Source organism: Nycticebus coucang, chromosome 14, assembly GCF_027406575.1.
Source record: "Nycticebus coucang isolate mNycCou1 chromosome 14, mNycCou1.pri, whole genome shotgun sequence".
Lineage (NCBI taxonomy): Eukaryota > Metazoa > Chordata > Mammalia > Primates > Lorisidae > Nycticebus > Nycticebus coucang.
The window spans coordinates 31,269,735-31,293,736 of NC_069793.1; the positions used below are offsets into that span (position 1 = coordinate 31,269,735).

Consider the following 24,002-nt stretch of genomic DNA (forward strand, 5'->3'; position numbering starts at 1 on the left):
AGCTTACCTGGGTGCAGGCCCTGAGCTAGGTGTAGCATCCTCAGGCAACCCTAAGGCAGGATGGTACAGTCCTTGCCTCACAAGTGAGACAGAGACAGACAGAAATGAAGACAGGATGGAAAAGAGGCCTTTGCAACTAAATGTTACAGGTGCTTATTGAAGGAAAGCCTATGATGCTCTCAGAGGTCCTGAGTTGGGCAAGGGGCTAGGGATCAGGAAAGGTTTCCATAGGAACTGATGCTTCAGCTGAGTCCTGAAAGATAATAGGAATAAATTTGGCTAAGGAAGAAAGTATTGACTCCACTCACTCCCAAAGGAGGAAATACCAAGTATAAAGGCACAGGAGAGAGAAGGGAAATGTCTCAGTGAACGGCAGTTCCCCCTTATCCACTGGTTCACTTTCCATGGTTTCACTTACCCTCGCTCAAAGTCGGTCTGAAAATAGGTTATAATTTATACTGAGAATAAATACTTTTGTACTTGTTATAGTACAGTAAGATATTCTGAGAGAGAGAGAGACAGCACATCCACATAACTTTTATTACAGTATATTATACTTGTCCCATGTTATTATTATTGTTAATTTCAACTGTGCCTAATTTATAAATTAAACTTTGTCATAAGTATGTGTGTGTAGGAAAAAGCATAGTACCCTGTTTCCCTGAAAATAAGACAGTATCTTATTTTAAGGTGTGCTCCCAAAGATGCGCTAGATCTTATTTTCAGGGGACGTCTTATCTTTCCTGTAAGTAGGTCTTATTTTCGGGGAAACAGGGTAGATATAGTGTTTGGTACTAGCTGAGGTTTCAGGCATCCACTGGGGGTCTTGGAACGTCTGCCCCACAGATGGGGGGGGACCCCTGTACATGATTAGGTTTGATCCTGAGGGCAATGGGAAACGAAGAGTTTTAAGGAAAAGGATGCATTTTAGAAGGTTCCCTTGACTGCAGACTGGAGAACAGATTGGAGAGGGGGGAAGTCTGAAGGCACAGAGTTAAATTTGGTTGGTGGTACAGAAATTTAGGTGAACAATGCTGACAGTGTGAACTAGGACAGAAAGGGGATATTCAGGAGGTAAAAGTGAAAGGAACTGGTGACTGATTAGATGTGGCTGGGGTGGCGCTTGGGGGAGAAAGGAGAAGGGAGAATGTTTCAGACTTTGGCAGTGGGTGGGCCAGGGGCTGCCTGCCACTCACAGGACAGCGGGCAGGGGAGGGACACAGGAAGTGGAACCCCAGATGGTACGTGTATAATTTTTTGAGAAGTATCTCTTTCAATGCTATGCCTAGTTTCACAGTTTCCCATTTTAGAATAGGATATGTCTCAAGATACCATTTTATTTAATTCTTCGTGGGGTGAGGAGGAAGGCGGCATACAAGCATTCAGCATTGGCATGCTTTTTCAAATAATCTGCCTAATGTTTTTTAATAGCAAACACTACCACACTATTAAAAGCACCCTGTGCATTCCAGGCGTGCTTTGCTACCACTGGGGACTGGGGGCTGAAAAGACAGCATCCTGGCTCTGTTCATGGCTGTAGTGCTGCCCACCCCACTTTTTTCAAGGGTTTTCTTTTTACATGCAAAGAAATCCTGGGACCCCACATAGCGTGCAGTCGCTGCACTTGTACTATCTGCTGATTGAGAAAATACAAGACAAAAAGCCTTTCTGAACTCTGGGGCGTTTCCCAAGATCTTGTATGTTATGAACTACATCACGCATTCCCCTGAAACATCACTGATTCGTTCTACAGGCAAAATGGAGCATGTTTGCACTCTAAGCTCACAGGCCAGTTGTGGTTTCCCAAGGGCCTCTGACGTCAAGACTGATCCCAGAACTAGTACCGATGTCAATAAGGTGCCTCCTTTCCTCTGACACTTGATGAAGACAAAGGTTTCCAAGCCTCAGCTCTACGGACATCTCAGCCTGGATTATTCCTTGGTGTCAGGGGCTGTCCTATGCATTGCAGGATGTTTCGAACTATCCCTGGTCTCTACCCCACTAGATTCCAGTAGTACCACCCCCAAGTATGACAACCAAAATGTCCCCTGCGGGAGGGGGAGCAAAATCACCCCTGGTTGAGAACCACTGATCTAAAAGAAAAAAATTTGTTACATCTCAAGTAAAAACGAAAGGACAGTGGCTTCATACCTGTCTTCACCAGGAGCTTACTGGACATCTGACACTCCAGGTTGGATGCTGTTCTACCAGTCGTGACCACCGCAGCGGATGCAGCAGGAAGAGCAGCATCAGTGTTTTCTGTCCGCACAGGTGGCAAGCGGGTGGCCTTCACGGAGGCTGTCATGGCTGTCAATGTCGCTGTGACTATCAGCGGGCGTTGGGTGGATGCTCTGGGCATCTCCAGGTTGGTGGGGTTTGGGAGGCCTGTGTGCATGGCTTGTGGTTTCCTGGAGAGGTGTGTTGTGGACAACAGGCCAGAGGCAGTGCCCGCATTCCCTTGCATGGCTGTATATGTGCTCGTGGTGTGAGCTGTTCTTGCAAACATGTAGGTTGGCGTGAATGGGAAGGCTGTGTGGAGCGCCCCTTGTGTTCCCTTTGGGTCAGATGCAACCTTGTTTGCAACATTTTTAGCGAGAGTAGTGGTCATACTGCTCTTGGCTAATCCTGAGGCTACGGCCAAAGGGCTGCTGCCAGTACCCTTAGCAACCAGAGCCGCAGACAGCGCCGGTAGGCTTGGTTTCCTCTGAAACAACGTGGCAGCAGCTGCTGATGCTGCTGTTGGCTCTACCTTGAATGACATCGAGAAGTCCACTGTAAAGAGACAAAAAGCAAAGTTTGTCACTGGTCCAGAACACAGGCACCACTTGCTCCAATGATGAACGGATGTAACTTATGGTTTGCTACGGTGAAAAGTCCCTGCCCTCTGGGCTTGCAGTGGGGAAAACTTACTGAAAACAACATTAAGCTCATTTAGTTAATTAACCATAATGAGAATGCCTCTCATGGTAAAGCTGTGGTTCATAAGGAGGACACAAAGTCTGAACACTTTCAAAACATCATCAACAACATGACTATCTGGGGTGCTAACTCTCTCCTGAAAGGGGGTATATGCTCCTTCAGAGCAAAGCTGGTGTCTCTGTTGGGCCTGAAGAAGTTCTGGCTACAAAAGCAGTCATACCTGTTTGGGGGGAACCAGGAAACAAACTACCTCCACTAGTGGCTGCACCTGTCCATTTCTTAGGGTGCTGAGAAGCCTGCAGCACTTTGGAGGGGGTCCTGGAAAAGGCACTGGTTGACACAGGAGGAGATTCAGCAGTAGAGTGATTTCTCAGGATGCTCTGGAATGCTATGGAAGCATTTATCACAGGTGATGGATAGAAGTCACTGGAAATTTGGGAACCTGTCTCTGTTCCATCTGAAAGCATTTCCTGTAAGCTAGATGCAGAAGTCAGACTTGGTAAGGTTAGCAAAAGAGGATGTGTTGTCCGGGCATGCAACTTTAGATAGGAATGAGACACAGAATGATGACTTGTGGATGGATGATAGTCAACCTCAGTTGTTGGGAAGTCTCTGGAATGGCTGTCATTGCTTGTGGGCCAGAGTTCTGTATGGTTTGAAAGCACAGCCAGGTCTGACTGTTGTCTGGGATGGTTGGTGCTTGTACCAAGGACTCGATTCTGAATGTTAAAGCCTTCTGTAGTCACTGAATGCCCAGAAGTATCTTTGAAATCCTGAGATTTTATTGCATTGGCAGCTGAAGTTAAAGCACTGGGAGGAGTGGTTGAAGCTGAATGGGTTTCCCAACTTGTGGAGCTAATTGCATGTCCATTTAAATCATAATTTGTTTGCTGCTGCAAGCCAGATAATGTTGATTCTGTGGAAAGGGATCCAGTTACTGCTGAAAGAGGACTCCAGAAAACATCTGTGGTTGCTGGCTTTTTCATGTCTCCCATTGTTGAGAAATCATAGACATCAGTGGAGGAGGGAATTGCTGTCACCTGTTTGGAAGCTGAAGCTGGCAACTCTGAATGGTCCACAGTAGCTGTGTAAGTCTCTGGCATGATGTTGGAAAAGCCAAGAGGTGGGGAAACAGTCTGGGTGGGTTGTATGAAGGGCGGAGAAAGTGGAGATGATTCTGAAGGAAGGAGCTTTGTCCCTCGTGTTGGAAGGATGGCAGGTGAACTCTGATCAGTACTAAGATCAGAGACGAATCCTTTTACAGTATGAAGACTTGAAACCTCTTTATTTGGAAGGGCCTGGAGAGGAATTGTCACACCTGCCTTTCCATTTTTTCCTAAAATGGCCGTCACATTGTCCTCTGTCCATGGGGGAAATGTCCATGTTGTTGAAAAAAGATGAGAAATTCGGCCTGAGATGAGGAAGTCCTTAGCGGCGGTAGGAACAGATACATCACTGGCCTCTTCTGGAGAAGTGGGCACCCCTGGCACAGGGGTTGGGGAGGCATGATTCTCTGCAGCGTGGAGGAAAGTAAGCGTGGAGGGAAAATCGGCTGTCCTGTGCGGTGGTGATGCGGGAACCACCCCAGAGAGCCCGGCTTGCCCTTGACTTGGTGTGGAGATAGGCAGAGGAGAAGGCTCCAAAGAGGAAGATGTGTGTTCTGTTGAGAGGGTGGGCCCTCCGGAACTCTCTGGAGCTGCTGACAAATGCAGCAGGTTAGCAGAGTCGCTGGCAGTAGCGGGGGCTAGCTGTCTGCTGGTCATTTCTATGGCCCCTGATTCTGCAGGCTGGAAAGATGGAGACTCAGCCTCATGGGTCGCTGCTCCTGTGCTCTTAAAAGTCGGCAAAGACACCCCCTTGTGCACGCTTTCAGGAACCTCAGCTTTGACTGGCTGTATAGACACAGGACCTGAAGCCACTTCCAACATTGACCATAAGGGGGTTCTACCCGGAAGCTGAAGAAGACTTCCAGGGGCTGGGGGAGGGAGGGACAAATGGGCCTGTTCTGCCCTGGAGCCCCCAAACCCTGGAGTGGGTGAACCTGCTGAGTGGGGACCCTCTGTTGGGGACAGCTTGGAATACTGCTTTGTCGAGGACCTTGAAACATCTAGGTTAGGGATTCCTGTAAAATCCTGGGCGTTTCTGGATGGAGTGAGGTCTGTTTTGTCAGAAAATGGATTTAGGAGATTAGCTACACTCTGACTTGAAGTGGCACCAGCTGGACCTGGGTAGGAGACTACAGGCACTTTGGTGGGCCGCTCTGTTGGCTTAGAAAAGATAATGGAATGAGATGAGCCAGGGGCCAATGAAGAGGATGAAGGTGGAAGGAGAACGTCTGAGTTTGGGGGATGCTTTGACATGGAGGGAGTCCCTGCCTGAACTGGCTGAGATGTGAGGACAGGGCTCAGGGACGTCACTGATGGGACCGTGGACACGGAGAGAGGCATGCTGTTGAGAGGCAAACCTGACGTAGCTGCTGCTTCTTTTTCCCCTCGAGGCCTTGGTTGGACCAGGGACTCGGTAGAATCCTTGAAAGGTTCGAGGGAGGCGCTATGCCCGCTTCCTTGGAAAAGGGAGGAAGAAAAGTCCCCATGAGCTCTAGCTCTGCGGCGCATCTTGGGCACAGGTGTCTGGCCTAGCAGCGGCAAGCTGGTGTTGTCGGGGGACTGTCCCAGCGCAGTCTTGATTCTGGCTACTGCTGAGGAAGACTTGACTTCTGAGAAAGGCCATGTTGGTGAAATCGGTAACAATTTCCCATGAGGAAAGGAATCCGGGGTCAGGGTGACATTGATCTGTAGGTTGTTCGCTCCTATGAAACAAAATATCAGGCAGTCAGGCTTTCTGTAATCCCCAAATGCTTGCCGTAACCAGGTGTGGGAAATTAGAGGTAGGCGATTCTGGCACTGCCTGGACTACACGGAGCCTCTGCCCCATCACGGAAGACTCAGGAACAAATTCATACAAGGAATGAAGTAATTTCTTTTTTCTTTTCTTTTTTTTTGCAGTTTTTGGCCGGGGCTGGGTTCAAACCCCCCACCTCCAGCATATGTGGCCAGCGCCCTACTCCTTTGAGCCACAGGCGCCGCCCAGGAATGAAGTAATTTCAAGTATGAAAATGCTGCAGCTAACCTGCAGGAAAGGGTTAGCAAGAAGCAGTCTCTGAGGTGATGTTTAAGTGAAGATGTGGGAAATACTTACGTATTTGAAACAAAATATTTTGGCACCACCTGCAACGAGGCTTGGACTGTGGAACTTGCAACCTAGAAAATCAAAGCTGAATGTGGCTACCTGCCATGGCCAGTGACACTGAAATAAAGCTTATCCAAGCACCCAAAGTGCAAGAAAATAAAAAGGACCCTGTCTGAACATGAATCTTTTTTTTTTTTTTAAGAACCCTAACACATCTCAAGTGAAATATCTGAGGTTACCTGTGTTTGGAAAGATGCCTCCAGTGAAATATACTTACCTTCCTAGATTTAAAAGGATTCCTGACACTATTGTTTATGCCAAGTCAAATAGCCATGGACATGCCTTTCAGAGTAGGCTATTATGGAAGAGAAACCAGTCACATCCAACTGAGGAGGGAGACACCTCTCAGAAGGTGTGGTGTCACGATAAGCACCTGTGGAGGCCACATCTGTCAGCACTAATGTGTAAAACCACAGGCAGAAAGGCAAGGGGGCCAGACACAAACTGGCAAAGGACATGAGGAAAGAACTGATAGGAAGCTGGAAATCCCACACAGTTGCAAAAAGAAACAACACCGATTGGGAGAATCCCCCTTTCCGTGGTTTGTGAGTGGCTATGGTGCCCATCAGCACCTCAGAGGTAGCTAAGTGTCCTTAAATAATATTTTAAATTAAACATAACATATGTGGGTCGTTATGAAAGTTTTAAGATACACAAAAATCAAGAAATCATCATCCTTAATCATCAGAGAAATGCAAATCAAAACTACTTTGAGATATCATCTAACTCCAGTGAGATTAGCCCATATCACAAAATCCCAAGACCAGAGATGTTGGCGTGGATGTGGAGAAAAGGAAACACTTCTACACTGCTGGTGGGAATGCAAATTAATACATTCCTTTTGGAAAGATGTTTGGAGAACACTTAGAGATCTAAAAATAGATCTGCCATTCAATCCTATAATTCCTCTACTAGGTATATACCCAGAAGACCAAAAATCACATTATAACAAAGATATTTGTACCAGAATGTTTATTGCAGCCCAATTCCTAATTGCTAAGTCATGGAAAAAGCCCAAGGGCCCATCGATCCACGAATGGATTAATAAATTGTGGTATATGTACACCATGGAATATTATGCAGCCTTAAAGAAAGATGGAGACTTTACCTCTTTCATGTTTACATGGATGGAGCTGGAACATATTCTTCTTAGTAAAGTATCTCAAGAATGGAAGAAAAAGTATCCAATGTACTCAGCCCTACTATGAAACAAATTTATGGCTTTCATATGAAAGCTATAACCCAGTTATAACTTAAGAATAGGGGAAAGGAGGAGAGGGAAGGGAGGGAGGGGGGAGGTGGGTGGAGGGAGGGTGTTTGGTGGGATTACACCTGTGGTGCATCTTACAAGGGTACACGTGAAACTTAGTAAATGTAGAATATAAATGTCTTAACACAATAACTAAGAAAATTCCAGGAAGGCTATGTTAACCAGTGTGATGAAAATGTGTCGCATTAATGTACACAGCTATGATTTAAAAAAAAAAAAAAAAAAAAGAAATGCTCAGATGGAAACAAATGAAGCCCGCCCAGCAATAAGGATAAGCCAAGCAAGTTGAAATTTGCACAGGTGAATCAGAAAGGACGCTATTGACTATGTTTCATGGAAGTGAAAAATAATGGATTATAACACTATCTCAAAACTTTCAGAATGACTCACATATTGTTTCAAATAGCTACACCCTGATCTGATCATTATACATTGAATGTATCAAAACATCACAATGTATTCTATGAATATGCACATTTATTATTTTTCGATTAAAAAATTAAAAATTGATTAATTATAAAGAAAAAGAAAAAGTGCTCTGGAGCTTTCTACATTATTAGCTACAAAAATTAGTTAGAACCATCTAATAGAAACAACCCAACCCAGAAGTGAAGTCAGAAGTGAAGTCAGATTTGTGCGCAATCTTGGCCACCTGGAGTTGTGTGTGCATCGTTGGACCACTGTCATAAATCATGGGGGCAATAAGCACCCCGTAAACTACTAACTACCCCAGCTGTTGTGAGGACCAAATGAAATTATGGAAGCAGAAGGAAGGGCTCTCCAAACAGAAAGGCACTAAACAAAAAGAAAAAATTTTTAAACACTGTACAATTGAGCTGTCATCGCAGGCTCTAAGCCTCTATGTTTTTTGTTTGTCTAACAAAAGAGGATCCTGTGGTCCGGAAACGGGACACCATTTGCCGAAGCCACATAACTGGTCAGCAACAATTGCTGGTCCAGATGCAAGGTCTCCCTTCTCCCAACCTAGTGCCCTCTCCCCACGCAGTCTTGCTCGCCTGTCCTTGTCTTCACTTAGCCCCCAATACATTCCACTAACAAAAAGGCCAAACAACTAAACCCAAAATCGTAAAATGTTTCAGCTTTTAGAATATGCAATCTCCTCTACAGTCGCAAAAGCTAAACACTGATGCTTTTCTGACATAGTCTGAAATAGTCTCTTTGGTTTCATTTTGTAGGACTTGGAAAAGTAAGGGCAGAAGGGTATGCTTTACTCTGAATTAGGGAGCACCCACAAAAAGTCCTTTCTGATTCCTCCTTTTTTTGTTGTTCGAATTCCCCATTCTTGGGATTTACAGATACCCAAGAAACTGGCCTTACGTCATGCTTAGAACTTGCCAGGGCATAAGCCAATACCACATCAGCCCATGAGCTTGTTGACTCAATTTTGTAACAGACCAATCCCCTCTGTTGGGGCAGGTGTCCTAATAAGCCCAGATCAGCATAGGTATCTCCTTTTCACCAAATCAAAATCATCAGGGCACTTTCCAGCAGCACCAAACTCCCTCTGGCCTCTCCTGGCCAAAGCCCACTTTAAATAGAAACACATGGCAAGACGCACATACAGCTTCAGGACACCAAAGTCTACATGTATTTCATTAAAGGACCTGGGAACTGGCTCAGCACCCATGACACAGAGGGTACAATGCCAGCCACATACACCAAGGGTGGCAAGTTCGAACCCAGCCCGGGCCAGCTGAACAACAATGACAACTGCGACAAAAAAACAGCCAGGTGGGCGGCGCCTGTGGCTCAGTGAGCAGGGCGCCGGCCCCATATACCGAGGGTGGTGGGTTCAAACCCAGCCCCAGCCAAACTGCAACAAAAAAATAGCCGGGCATTGTGGCAGGCGCCTGTAGTCCCAGCTGCTCGGGAGGCTGAGGCAGCAGAATCGCCTAGGCCCAGGAGTTGGAGGTTGCTGTGAGCTGTGTGACGCCACGGCACTCTACCGAGGGCCATAAAGTGAGACTCTGTCTCTACAAAAAAAAAACAAAAACAAAAAACAGCCAGGCATTGTGATGGGCACCTGTAGTCCCAGCTACTTGGGAGGCTGAAGCAAGAGAATCGCTTAAGCCAAGAGTTTGAGGTTGCTGTGAGCTGTGTGACACCATGGCACTCTACCGAGGGTGACAAAATGAAACTCTGTCTCAAAAAAATAAATAAATAAAATAAAATAAATTTAGAAAAAAAAAAAAAAGGACATGGAAACTGCTTCATGGTTTGCAAAGAAATTGTGTTTCTATGTTACCACGGGCAGCCTAAGGAAGTATTCCTCCTCAGTTACAACTTTACACGGAAGGAAGCTATTGCTTTCACACCTCAATCCTTCCTGTTCTTGTGGCTAATCTTGTAGATAGCCCCAGCTTCCTACTTTGCTGAGAAAATAGTCACAAGCTTGCAGGCAGTCATGTCTGGTTATCTAGGTGGGTGAATATAACATCCACATGAGGTGGTGTTGCCTTTTGGTGTTCTCCAGTCACACTTTAGAATCCATTTTTTATTACTTGGATGTCAGGCAAAATCTACGTAGGATTTCTTTCTTTGTAGTTTAGATTCAACTATGGTTTCAACTCATGGATTCAAGAGTCAAAACAAATGCATCTTGTTTCAAGTAAATAGCCATGTAACTCAAAAAGGACACTACAGGCTGAACAGCTTTTACTTTGTGCAAGAAGTTTCATAAACTTTCATAAAAGTGTTTCAAACAGGATAGAGGAATGGATGGTAACACCCAGGAAGGTGTAACTGACTGACCACAGCCAAAGGAGGCTGATGGAAAACTGCAAGATGAAGTGAAGAAAGTCTCTAGTGTATTTGCTTCTATTAGACTTTATTGTTTTCTAGATTAGAATCCCATGTTTCTCAAGGTAGCCTTCATGAAAAATGGTATTCCACATGCCTCATGAAGAAAAGTTTCATTGAACCATTCTGAGAAGTATTGTATACTATACTCACATGGGATAGTCATTAGCGGTGTTCACCATATCTTTCTGCTTCCCTCCTTCCTGAGTACATTTTAGGACTGAATTTCTTGATACTTTGTGGTTGGCTGGGGCCATGTAACTAGTTCTAAGCAATGAGTTGTAAACAGAAATGACAAATGTCAATTCTAGGTTAGAATATTTAAATGCTGGAGAAAGACTCCCCAGAACTCTTTTTCTCTGTAATGAAACAAAATAAAAGCAAACCAAATAGAAATGTTATATCCCAATAAGCTGTAACTTAAAAAAAAAAAAATAGGATGATGAGGGGGAGGAAAAGGAGAAAGAAGAAATTAGCAGTTCTCAAAAGGTCTTAATTGCCAAGTCATGGAAGCAACCTAAGTGCCCAGCAACCCATCAATGGACCAAAAAACTGTGGTGTATGTATACCATGGAATATTATTCAGCCATTAAAAAAGATGGAGACTTTATATCTTTTACATTTCCATGGATGAAGTTGAAATACATTCTTCTTAGTAAAGTATTGCAAGAATGGAAAAATAAGTATCCAATGTACTCCATACTAATATGAAATCAATATATAAACAATTACATGCCCCTAAGAACAATAAAACACTATTATTGTCCAGTTCGGGGGTAGAGGGAAATGGGAGAGGAGAAGGGGAAGAATGTATGGCAAAAATGTTTGCTGGTCCAACAGGCGGGGTCACTTACAGACTGTAATAAGCAAAGGCCATCTGCTGACAAATGGTGTGTAAGCAGCAGGAGCAAAAAATGAGCTTGTGCTGTTTATAAACTGCTAAAATTTGGGGGTTGTTTGTTGTTGAAACACAACCTAATTTACTCTAACCTATTCAGAAACTGATACCAGAGTGGATTTGGAAGTTATATGGGCCTATTTTCATGTACATCAACATTTAAATAAAGCCTCAGAAAGTCCCATAGTCAAGATAACATACATAGTAAAAAAAAAAAAAAAAAAAAAAAAAAAATAGATGTTGGATGGTTTAACTAAACTTCATTTTGCCAATATTTCTCCAACATACAAGTGAGTAAAATACATTTGAACTCAGAATTTAGTAATTTTTTAAAAAAATCAGTGATATAAATAAAGCTGAAGAAGAAAAGAATTCACTGAATTAGCAAATGACACCAAATTCAGAAGAATACTTGATATTAACAATTTCAGAGAAACATGTTTCAAAGACATGTTAACTAACTGAAATTATTGCTAAAGAAAGACACGGATTAGGATTGAATATAATGGCTTGCCCTTAGTCTAAAAATTACCTACTCAGGAACAGTATGAGAGAGCTTCCCTTTAAAAATAGCTTATGTTGATAGAAGACTTAAATGTGAAGCATGAAACCATAAGAACCCTAGAAGAAAATGTGGGAAAACTTCTAGATATTGGTTGAGGCAAAGTCTTTCTGAAGAAGACCCCAATGACAATCATGACAACAACAAAAATAAATAAATGGGACTTGATTAAATTTTAAAAACTTCTGCACAGCTAAGGAAATAATCAATAGAGCAAATAGACAAACTACAGAATGGGAGAAAATAGTCACAAGCTATACATCCAGGAAGGGGCTAACAACCAGAATCTACAAAAAACTCAAGCAAATCAGCAAGGAAAAAACAAACTACTCCTTTACAATGTGGGCAAAAGACATGAAAAGAAGCTTCCCAAAAGAAGATAGGCAAATGCCCAGTAAATGTGAAAAAATGCTCAATGTCACTAATTATCTGGGAAATGCAAATTAAAACCACACTGAGTTATCACCTTACCCCAGTTAGAATGGCTTTTATTAAAAAGTATAAAAACAATAAATGCTGGTGTGGATGCAGAGAGAAAGGAATACTTTTACACTATTAGTGGGACTGCAAATTAGTATAACCGCTATCGAAAATAGTATGGAGATTCCTCAAAAAACTAAAAGTAGACCTACCATTTGATTCAGCAATCCCACTGTTGGGCATTTACCCAAAGGAAAAGAAATCATTTTACCAAAAAGACTCCTGCACTCGAATGTTTATTGCAGCACAATTCCCAATTGCTCAGATGTTGAATCAACCCAAGCACCCATCAATTCATGAATGGATAAATAAAATATGGTATATGTATACTATCAAATACTACTCAGACATGAAACTGGATGACCTAATGCCTTTGGAACAAACAGGATGGATCTGGAGACCAATATCCTAAGTGAAATATACAAAGAATGAAAAAATCAACACCACATGTACTCATACTAAATTGGAACTAACCAAGGAGCACAAATGTGCATAGAGTGAAGTAAACTCAACCACGTCAGATTGTATAAAAAAAAAAAAATCAACACACTGTACCCTACATAAGCATAAATGTATTCATGATCTATGTATTTGACTTAATAAAAAAAAATAAATTAAAAAAAACCTCAGTGGAAATCAAGCATTGGGGAGGAGTCAGGAGGCAATGAGAAAAAACCTACCTAACAGGTACCATAAACACTACCTGGGTGATGGGCTCTGATAAACTCTGATTTAAGCATTACAAAAGCAATCCATGTATCCAAGAACATTTGTACCCTGTAATACTTAGAAATAAACAATGAGAAAAAACCTACCTAACAGGTACCATAAACACTACCTGGGTGATGGGCTCTGATAAACTCTGATTTAAGCATTACAAAAGCAATCCATGTATCCAAGAACATTTGTACCCTGTAATACTTAGAAATAAAAAAAAAAATGTGGTATATGTATGCTATGGAATACTATGTAGCCATGAAGAAGGATGAATTAAGTCCTTTAAAAACAATTTGGATGAAACTGGAGACGATTATTCTACGTGAAGCATCTACAGAATGGAAAAACAACAACCACACATACTACTATTTAAATTGGAACTAACCAATGAGGAGCACACATGTGCCCAGAGGGAAGTAAAACTCAGTGGAAATCAAGCAGGGGGGAGGATGAGACAGGCAAAAACCAACCTAATGAGTGCAGCAAACACTATCTGGATGATGGGCACACTGACTCAAGCATAATAAAATAGATACATATAACCAAAAACATTTGTAGCCCCTTAATATTTTGAAACAAAAAAAAACTAAAAAAAATTTTATACCATTTATTATACCATGCAGTATAAAATTTGCAGCAATAAAAATACATACATAAAAGTAAAATAAATAAATAAATATATAAAACAACGAATAGCTTATGTTACCTACAGGCAGAGTTGACTAGAGTTCATTATGAACTGGAAGAGAAATATAGGCTAGCAAGGAAATGACAAATTCTTAGGTTTCATTAATTTTTTTTCACTCTTAGATTAGAAAAACTTTTAATATTTAGAAAATAATATCTATATGTAAGATATAAAGAACAAATAATGAATATAAATGTATCTATTAACCAGCTTAAAAATAGAGCCAACATTTTTAAGAGCCCTCTTTCTGGTCTCTTTCTGGGTTCCCTTCCTTTCTCTTTCCCAGAGAAAACCACCATCATAGATTGTATTTTTTAATATAAGTTCATTTTCAAGAGGATCAAATCTACTGTTCTCTACACTGCTGAGAGCATACCTGGTCAGCTAGGGTAGGGGAAGCAGTGAATTCTAAGCTTCACATCCTAAGACAGACATTAAGAAACCAATACATGGGCCAGGCTTGGTGGCTCAGGCCTGTAATCCTAGCACTCTGGGAGGCTGAGGCAGGTGGATTGCTTGAACTCAGGAGTTCAAGACAAGCCTGAGCAAGAGCAAGATCCCATCTCTAATAAAAATAGAAAAACTACCTGGGTGTTGTAGTGGGTGCCTGTAGTCCCAGCTACTTGGGAGGCTAAAGCAAGAGGATCTCTTAAGCTCAGGATTTTGAGGTTGCTGTGAGCTATGACCCATGGCACCTTCTCTACCCAGGATGACAGAGTGAGACTCTGTCTCAAAAAAATAAAAAATAAAAAAAGTTAACTGATACACGCTAGTACACGAGCTTTACATTATAAAAAAGGAAATGAATTTATAAAGAGGGGTCCCAATTCTCACATTGGGGTACTCAAAACTTCATGACTGAGAAAGTATATCGTTCTGAAGTATAACAACAAAGATTTAGGAGGGAAAAGTACTCATATATAAAGATAAACATACATTCTTGAGTAGAATACAAAATTCACATGACCAATTTAAGGTAATACTAGGACTTAAAAGGCATGTCTACAAATGTTTATTCCTGTCATGGACCCCGTGATATCACTTTATCCTTCTCTGCTGTGAGGGGTGTTAATTATGTGAACAAACATTTTAAAAGGCCTGGCATGGTGGCTCATGCCTATAATCCTAGTAACCTGAGATACTAAGGTTGTGGGGATTGTCTGAGCTCAGGAGTTCAAGACCAGCCTGAGCAAGAGCAAGACCCCATCTCTAAAACTAGTGGGCACTGTGGCAGGCACCTGTAGTCCCAGCTACTCAGGAAGGTGAGGCAAGAGGATCCCTTGAGCCCTAGAGTTTGAGGTTGCTGTGAGCTATGATGCCATGGCACTCTACCCAGGGTAACAGGGGGAGACTCTGTCTATTAAAAAAAAAATTGAAAAGACTGATTGAAAGAGACCACAATCTCCCTAAAACATGTGGAAAAGGAGTTAAATGTGTTATTGGTGTTCCAAGAATAGAACTAGGGCAGTGGGAAGATGAGAACCTAATAACAAAAGCCAGACTTTTCTCTAATTATTAAAACTGTTGAAAACAGAATGAGCTGGCTTTAAGTTAGTGAGTTCCCCACTACTAGGAGGTACATATTTTAAATTCATTCATCCCCACTCCTCTCCTTCCCCCTTTCCTTCCTCCTTTTCTTCCTTCCATCTGTAGACATCAGTTGTATGTCAGATACTGGGTTAAGCAATGTCTTAAGGAAAAAACTACAAAGTTTCCAGCTTCTTGAAACTCACATTCCTATGGGAGACATGGAATTAAATCGAATGTTCTTGCACATACATAAAAGATAAATATTACAGATGAAAAGGTGCACAGTCCTGTGACCTGATCGGGGAGGTCAGATCCCTGTGGAAGCAATGGTAACAATCTAAAGAGCAAACAGATGCTAACCAAGCAAAGATGGTAGGGAAAAGCATTCCACGGAGAGGGACAAGCATATGCAAAGGCCCTGTGGCAGGAAGAAGCATAAGGAATACAAGGAATGGAAAGAAGGTAACCAGAGCTGGATCAGAAGGGCAGGAGTGGACACACACAACATAAAGCTGCAGAAAAAGGCAGCCACCAAACCCTTGGGGCATCATGGTTTTATTTTGAAGGAGAAGGTAGGAGTGAGTGATGTGCAGAAGCAAAATTTGTATTTTGGGAGAATCATCCCAACTCTGGAGTGAAGAAGAGACTGGAAAGGGACAAGAGTAGATGACAGCTGATTTGTTAGGAAACACCCACACTGATCCAAGGACAAGACGACAGGAAAGTTGTAAAGTTGAGTTGAGCCCTGGCTGGAGACAGAAATAGATCTTCTCTGATCCCCAATGTCTGTGTTAATGCATGTGTTACTTAGTGACTTTATTTTTTCTTTAATGGCTGCAAATTCTCCTCCATGACCCCTATTGAGAGCTAGTATCTGTGTCCCCTCTCCTTGAATCTGACTAGACCTGAGACTGTTTGACCAGTAATACCATGTGACTTCTGGGGCCACATCATAAAAGGCCAAGTGGCTTCCGCTTGGTCTCTTGGAATGCTCACTGTCAGGATGATCCCTCTCTCTCTCTCTCCTGCAACACAGCCAGCACTCTGTGAGCAACACAGGCAACATGGAGAGGCCATGTCTACCTTCTTCAATACATGGTGCCAGCTAAGCCATGCCTCCCTGCATCCCAGCCCAGACAACAGACACGAGAATGAAGAAGCCTCCAAATCATTCTACTCAGACCATTGGAATCATCCCTAAGCATGTGAGTCTTCCCAACTGAGGCCCCACACATCATGAAATAGAGACAAACTGTTCCCATTGTATGCTGTCGCAATTCCCACAAGCATGAGTAATAAAATGGTTGTTATTTTATAGCACTGAGATGGGTGGTTTATTGTGTAGAAATAATAAGTACAATAGTACATATGGGGTTGTGTCCCTCACTTCTGGGAAGGGAGTCTCTGTAGCTTTAAACAGATTCTCAAAAGGATTCAAAAGCAAAAAAACAGTTAAGAACCCTTCATTTCAATGAAAAATAATTCTGTTCTATACACAAGATTTCAGAATCAAGTCTATGCTAATTAAGTAAAATATATCTGTATTAATTAAAGTTGTATCATGAAAGGGAAGACAGATTTTGAAGGGGAAATGAGAGAGATGGTGTTTATTAAGGATAAGGGGAAAATAAAGTAGGAGAAGTAGGCTAAAACCAAGTTACAGAGAACTCAAAACATACTAAAAGGAAGGCTGTCAGCTAGACTCTAAGGTGGCCCCTGACCCATGTCCAGTCACACATGTTGTGACCCCCTTCCTTGAGTATGAACAGGACCTGTGACATGCTTCTAACCAACAGAATAAGGCAGGATGTCAGTCCCGTGATTATCTTATCTTATCTAAGATCTTGTCCTTGATGAAATAAGAGGCCACCTAGGAAGGCCCAGGTGGCAAAGATCTGTGGGTGGCCTCTAAGAACTATGAATGGCCTCCTGGAACTGACAGCCAGAAAGAAGCCAGAGCCTTCATTCTCACAGCCACAAGGAAATGAATTCTGCCAACAACCAGAATGAGCTCAGAAGAGCATTCTTCCCCAGCCAAGCCTCCAGATGAGAACACAGCCCAGCTTATAACATGCGTGCGGCCCTATGAGACCCTACACAGGACCCAGATAGGCTGTGCCCAATCTCTCAACCCATGGAAATTGTAAGATAAAAATATATGTTGTTAAGTACAGGCTGGAATGTTGTATGGTGAAGCTGAAGTATAGGAAAAAGAGACAGAGGAGGAAGCATGAAGGACGGTAAGCAGTTGCCATCAAGACAGTCAAAGAGAAGTGTAAGTCAGTATGCTTGTTTGGAATGTCACAGAGAATGAGTTCTGAAATAAAAATTCTAACTTGGTACCTGGGACCTGGAGGAAGTTATCTGAAGACAGCACAGGGCTTTGCAAGAATAGAAACAAAGCCACAGCAGCAAGCATGCTAAAATGTTGCTATGAAACAGGCTGTAGTCTCTTGTTTAAGCCCCATTTTTCAAGGGAAAAGAAAATTACTAAGACATTTTAGTTAAATTACTGAATTTTTTGTTTTTCTCAATGAATGTCCACCGACTCCTTAGTTCTCCCTTCCCTCAAAAAGCCTCATGACTTTCTTCTACTTAGAATAAATGATATGGAGGAGGGAGCAGGATAACAACCAAGTAACAGCTTCTTTGCAACAGGGCACGCTGAGATTGGGGAGAGAAGACTCCAGCCATCTCTGGCTCTGCCCAGAACATCCCTTTGAGGATGCAGGGAGACAGCGAGAGACTTCTGGACCCCAGGAGGAGAACAAAAGCAATGGAGAAGTGGCAAGTGGTTGCATTCATTTGGTCTGAGGACGTGGCTGCTGCAGCTGTAACTATAACAGCAGCAAGATTCAAAACAGGGAAGGCCTTCCCTGTGGGTTGTTTTATTTTTCTGGACTTGGGCACTTGGTTGAACTACCTTGGGAAAACTTGGGGGAGAGTGCAGATGATTTTAAGCATTATCTAGGGCAGGTATCCTCAAACTGCGGCCCGCGGGCCACATGAAGCGGTGTGAATTGTATTTGTTCCCGTTTTGTTTTTTACTTCAAAATAAGTATGTGCAGTGTGCATAGGAATTTGTTCATAGTTTTGTTTTATTTTTAAACTATAGTCCGGCCCTCCAACGGGGACAGTGAATTGACCCCCTGTTTAAAAAGTTTGAGGATGCCTGGTCTAGGGCCCTGGACTGAGCCGCTGAGGCAGAACGGAGCTGCTGAGCCAGAACAGAGTTAATGTTGTTCAGCTGCGGGCCAGGCACGCAGCCATTGTGGGAGAACTGCCCTGCAAACTCCACCCTCAGGGTTGCAGAGTGAGGCTCGGGCTAGGAGACCTCAGGTGAGTGATCTAGTGACTGAGCAGTTCCAAAGGCCGGGACTGAGGTTCTGGAGAAGAGCAGAGCTTTCAGTGTTTGGCAGTAGGAGGGCTGCCTTGCAGCCTCGCCCTCAAGGGCATAGAGTGAGACTGGTTGTGGTGCACTGGATAAGTGGGCAGCCACTTCAGGAGAGATCTCAGTGACAAGTGCTATCCTGGGAAAGCTTCTGCTTACCCAAGATTAATGGTTTAAAGGGTCTTTTAAGTGGACTGAGGAGAGATTTAGGTTCCCAACCCTGAGGGGTTTGAGAAATCAGCAGAGGCCTCCAGTCTCCATCTCATACAGCTGTATCAGCATTGTGATTAACATCTCATACCCCAAAAGATCACCTCTTGCCCAGATAATATTCAGCAAGATATATATACTGCTTGGTTTTGGTTTTGTTTGTTTGTTGTTTATTTCAACATTTTCCCTATAGATTTTTCTGTTTGTTTTTTTCTTTTCTTTCATTTTTCTAGTTTAAATATAATTTTCCATTGTTGCCTTCTTTAATGATTGTAACTTCATTTTTGCTAGTGTTTCTGCCTCTATTATTTGGTTTTTCTACCAATTTTATCCCATAAGGTTTTCTGTTTGTTTGATTTATAGTATTTTTGTCTTTCCTCTCTATTTGGTGGAGGTGGGCTACCATGTCTGCTCAGGCTGGCAAAGAGTGGCTGACTTCAAGGGAACCATCTAACCCAGCACCCCCAGAGTTTGGGGGTTTTTTAAGGTTGGGTCAAAGTACTCTACTGTACACCTTTATTACTCCTGTCTTCCTCTTGCTATGCCTCTCTTCTTTTTGTCAATATTCGCTTTTACTCACCCCCTCTCTTTTCTCTTTTTTTAAAATCTTTTTTCCCTTCCTGCTCTTCAATCTTCTCATCCTTTAGGTCCTATACCAAAAGGACTCATCAAAACCTTAGGCCAGAGGCACGATTACAAAGCAAAAGGAAGTGAAAGGAAAATTAGGGCAAGGAAACAGACAGAAGAAAACATTCATGAGGAAGAATCAGGAGAAAAATCCTGGAAACATGAAAAACCAGTACAGAGGAACCCCCCTCAAGGGACCATGAGGTAGCTACTGAAGAGGATTCCACCTATAAAGAAATGTTAGAAATGACAGAAGGGGAATTTAAAATACAGATGATGAAAACAATGAAGGAAACAGCTGAGAAAGTGGAAAATAACAGGAAGAAATCCAAAAACAGAATCAAATAAGAGATGAATGATATGAAGAATATAGAAAGAATATAGCTGAGCTGAATGAACTGAAGCAGTCCATTAGAGAACTTAAAGATACAACAGAAAGTATTAACAGATTAGATCATGCAGAAGAAAGAATCTCAGAGGTAGAGGACAAAGCTCTTCAGATAGTGAAGAGGCAGAAAAGAAGAGAGAAAACAGAATGTTCACTGACAGAATTATGGGACTTTATGAAGCTTTTAAACATATGAGTTATAGATATTCCAGAAGGCTATTATAAATGAAAATTTCCCAAATATCACCAAAGATTCTGACACACTCCTTTCAGAGATATATTGTACCCCAGGTCGCCTCAACGCTAACTGAGCTTGTCTAAGACACATTGTGATGAACCTGTCCAAAGTCAAGACAAAAGAAAAGATTTTGCAAGCTGCCAGGAATAAGTGCCAATTGACCTACAGGGGCAAATCCATCAGGGTGACTGCAGACTTCTCTAATGAAACTTTTCAACCCAGAAGACAATGGTCATCTACCTTTAATCTACTTAAACAGAACAATTTCCAGCCCAGAATTCAATATCCTGCTAAGCTAAGCTTTAAAATTGATGGAGAAATCAGGTTGGTGCCTGTAGCACAATGGCTATGGCGCCAGCCACATACACCAAGGGTAGCAGATTCAAACCGGGCCCAGGCCAGCTAAACAACTGTACAAAAATATAGCCAGAGGCGGTGCCTGTAGCTCAAAGAAGTAGGGCACTGGCCCCATATACTGGAGGTGGTGGGTTCAAACCCGACCCCAGCCAAAAACTGCGAAAACAAAAACAAAACAAAACAAAACATATATATATGTATATATAGCCAGGCATTGTGGCCGGCACTGGTAGTCCCAGCTATTTGGGAGGCTAAGGCAAAAGAATCGCTTAAGCCAAGAGTTTGAAGTTGCTTTGAGCTGTGATGCCACAACGCTCTACCGAGGGCAACATAGTGACACTCTGTCTCAAAAAAAATTGACAGAGAAATCATATCTTTTTTTGATATGCAAACATTGAGGAAATTTACCACAACAAGACCAGCTCTACAGGAAATACTTCAATCTGTTCTATACACTAACCATCACAATGGACCACCAGCTAAGTAAGCACCCAGAAATTAAAGGACAGAACCTAGCTTCCACAATGATGCAAAAGATAAAACTAAGCAATGGACTCTCAACAAAATAAGATGAATAGAACACTACCACACTTATCAATTATCTCAATAAATGTTAATGGCTTGAATGCCCTACTGAAGAGGCACAGATTGGCTGATTGGATTAAAAAAACACAAGCCATCCATTTGCTGTCTGCACGAAACACACCTAGCCTCAAAAGACAAATTAAAACTCAGAGTTAAGGGTTGGAAGACTATTTTTCAGGGAAATGGAATTCAGAAGAAAAGAGGAGTTGCAATCTTATTTTCAGATATATGTGGATTTAAAGCAACTAAAGTCAAAAAAGACAAAAGATGGTCACTTCATATTGCTCAAGGGAAAAATACAAGAAGACATTTCAATTCTAAATATTTATGCATCCAACTTAACTGCTCCCAGATTCTTGAAACAGACCTTAATTAGTCTAAGCAATATGATATCTTATAACACCATGATAACAGGGTACTTTAACACCCCTTTCTCAGAGCTGGACAGACACTCTAAACAGAAATTAAATAAAGATATAAGAGATTTAAATGAGACCCTAGAACAACTGTGCTTGATAGACATACATAGAACACTACATCCCAAAGCTAAAGAATATACATTCTTTGCATTGGCCCATGGAACATTCTCAAAATTGATCATATCCTAGAACACAAAACAAACCTCAACAGAATCAAAAGAATTGAAATTTTACCTTGTATCTTTTCAGACCACAAGGCATTAAAGGTGTAACTCAACTCCAACAAAAACATTCAGCTCCACACAAAGGCATGGAAATTAAACAACCTTCTATTGAATGACACTTGGGTGCAGGAAGAAATCAAAGAGGAAATCATTAATTTCCTTGAGCATAACAACAATGAAGACACAAGTTACCAAAACCTATGGCATACAGCAAAAGCAGTCTTGAGAGGAAAATTAATTGCTTTAGATGCCTACATCCAAAAAACAGAAAGAGAGCGCATCAAAACTCACAAGCCATCTTACAGAACTGGAAAAAGAAGAACAATCTAAGCCTAAAACCAGCAGAAGAAAAGAAATATCCAAAATTAAATGAGAGCTCAATAAAATTGAAAACAAAAGAATCATTTAGAAAATTAATGAAACAAGGAGTTGGTTTTTTAAAAAAATAAATAAAATAGATAAACCTTTGGCCAAACTAACTAGAAATAGAAAAGTAAAATCTCTAGTAACCTCAATCAGAAATGATAAAGGGGAAATAACGACTGATCCCACAGAGATACAAGAGATCATCTCTGAATACTACCAGAAACTCTATGCCCAGAAATTTGACAATGTGAAGGAAATGGATCAATATTTGGAATCACACCCTCTCCTTAGACTTAGCAAGGAAGAAATACATCTCCTAAACAGACCAATTTCAAGCACTGAAAAAGATCAAAGAAACAATAAAAACTCTCCCAACAAAAATCACCCTGGTCCAGATGGCTTCACACCAGAACTCTATCAAACCTTCAAAGAAGAGCTTATTCCCATACTGCAGAAATTATTCCAAACAATTGAGGAAGGAATCTCCTCCAACACTGTCTATGAAGCAAACATCACCCTGATACCAAAACCAGGAAAAGACCCAACTAAACAGAACTTCAGACCAATTTCACTAATGAATATAGATGTAAAATTTCTCAACAAAATCCTAGCCAATGGTTTACAGCTTATCATCAAAAAAATCATACATCATGATCAAGTAGGTTTCATTCCAGGCAGGCAAGGCTGGTTTAACATGCGCAAGTCTGTAAACGTTATTCACCATATGAACAGAAGCAAAAACAAAGACCATGTGATCCTCTCAATAGAAGGAGAAAAGGCATTCAACAAAATCCAGCATCCTTTCTAATTAGAACACTGAAAAATATAGGCATATGTGGCACATTTCTTAAACTGACTGAAGCTATCTATGACAAACCCACAGCTAATATTTTACTTAATGGAGTAAAACTGAAAGCTTTTCCACTCAGAACTGGAACAAGACAAGGTTATCTTCTGTCGCCATTACTATTCAACATAGTGCTGGAAGTTCTAGCCAATACAATTAGGCAAGACAAGGAAATAAAGGGAATCCAAATGGGAGCAAAGGTGATCAAACTCTCCCTCTTTGCTGATGATATGATCTTTTTTTTTTTTTATTGTTGGGGATTCATTGAGGGTACAATAAGCCAGTTACACTGATTGCAATTGTTAGGTAAAGTCCCTCTTGCAATCATGTCTTGCCCCCATAAAATGTGACACACAATAAGGCCCCACCCTCCTCCCTCCATCCCTCTTTCTGCTTCCCCCCCATAACCTTAATTGTCATTAATTGTCCTCATATCAAGATTGAGTACATAGGATTCATGCTTCTCCATTTTTGTGATGCTTTACTAAGAATAATGTCTTCCACTTCCATCCAGGTTAATACGAAGGATGTAAAGTCTCCATTTTTTTTAATGGCTGAATAGTATTCCATGGTATACATATACCACAGCATGTTAATCCATTCCTGGGTTGGTGGGCATTTAGGCTGTTCCCACATTTTGGCAACGGTAAATTGAGCTGCAATAAACAGTCTAGTACAAGTGTCCTTATGATAAAAGGATTTTTTTCCTTCTGGGTAGATGCCCAGTAATGGGATTGCAGGATCGAATGGGAGGTCTAGGTTGAGTGCTTTGAGGTTTCTCCATACTTCCTTCCAGAAAGGTTGTACTAGTTTGCAGTCCCACCAGCAGTGTAAAAGTGTTCCCTTCTCTCCACATCCACGCCAGCATCTGCAGTTTTGAGATTTTGTGATGTGGGCCATTCTCACTGGGGTTAGATGATATCTCAGGGTTGTGTTGATTTGCATTTCTCTAATATATAGAGATGATGAACATTTTTTCATGTGCTTGTTAGCCATTCATCTGTGGTCTTTAGAGAAAGTTCTATTCATGTCTCTTGCCCATTGATATAAGGGATTGTTGGCTTTTTTCATGTGGATTAATTTGAGTTCTCTATAGATCCTGGTTATCAAGCTTTTGTCTGATTGAAAATATGCAAATATCCTTTCCCATTGTGTAGGTTGTCTCTTTGCTTTGGTTATTGTGTCCTTAGCTGTACAGAAGCTTTTCAGTTTAATGA

General features: G+C 41.8%; 1 protein-coding gene across 2 annotated transcripts in view; it reads right to left on the reverse strand.

Moving 5' to 3' along the window:
* The window catches only part of KIAA1549L (KIAA1549 like), a 353,245-nt gene that overhangs the window by 139,963 nt on the left and 189,280 nt on the right, over window positions 1-24,002 (reverse strand). Inside the window, exons 2-3 of one of the 2 annotated variants that reach the window (XM_053562897.1) lie at window positions 5,384-5,728; window positions 2,152-2,772 (exon numbers count right to left, since the gene is read on the reverse strand). In XM_053562897.1, the coding sequence (XP_053418872.1) occupies window positions 2,152-2,772; window positions 5,384-5,728 (966 nt within the window). Of the gene's footprint in view, window positions 1-2,151; window positions 2,773-3,187; window positions 5,729-24,002 lie in introns of both variants that reach the window. The other variant, XM_053562896.1, reaches the window with a different exon arrangement.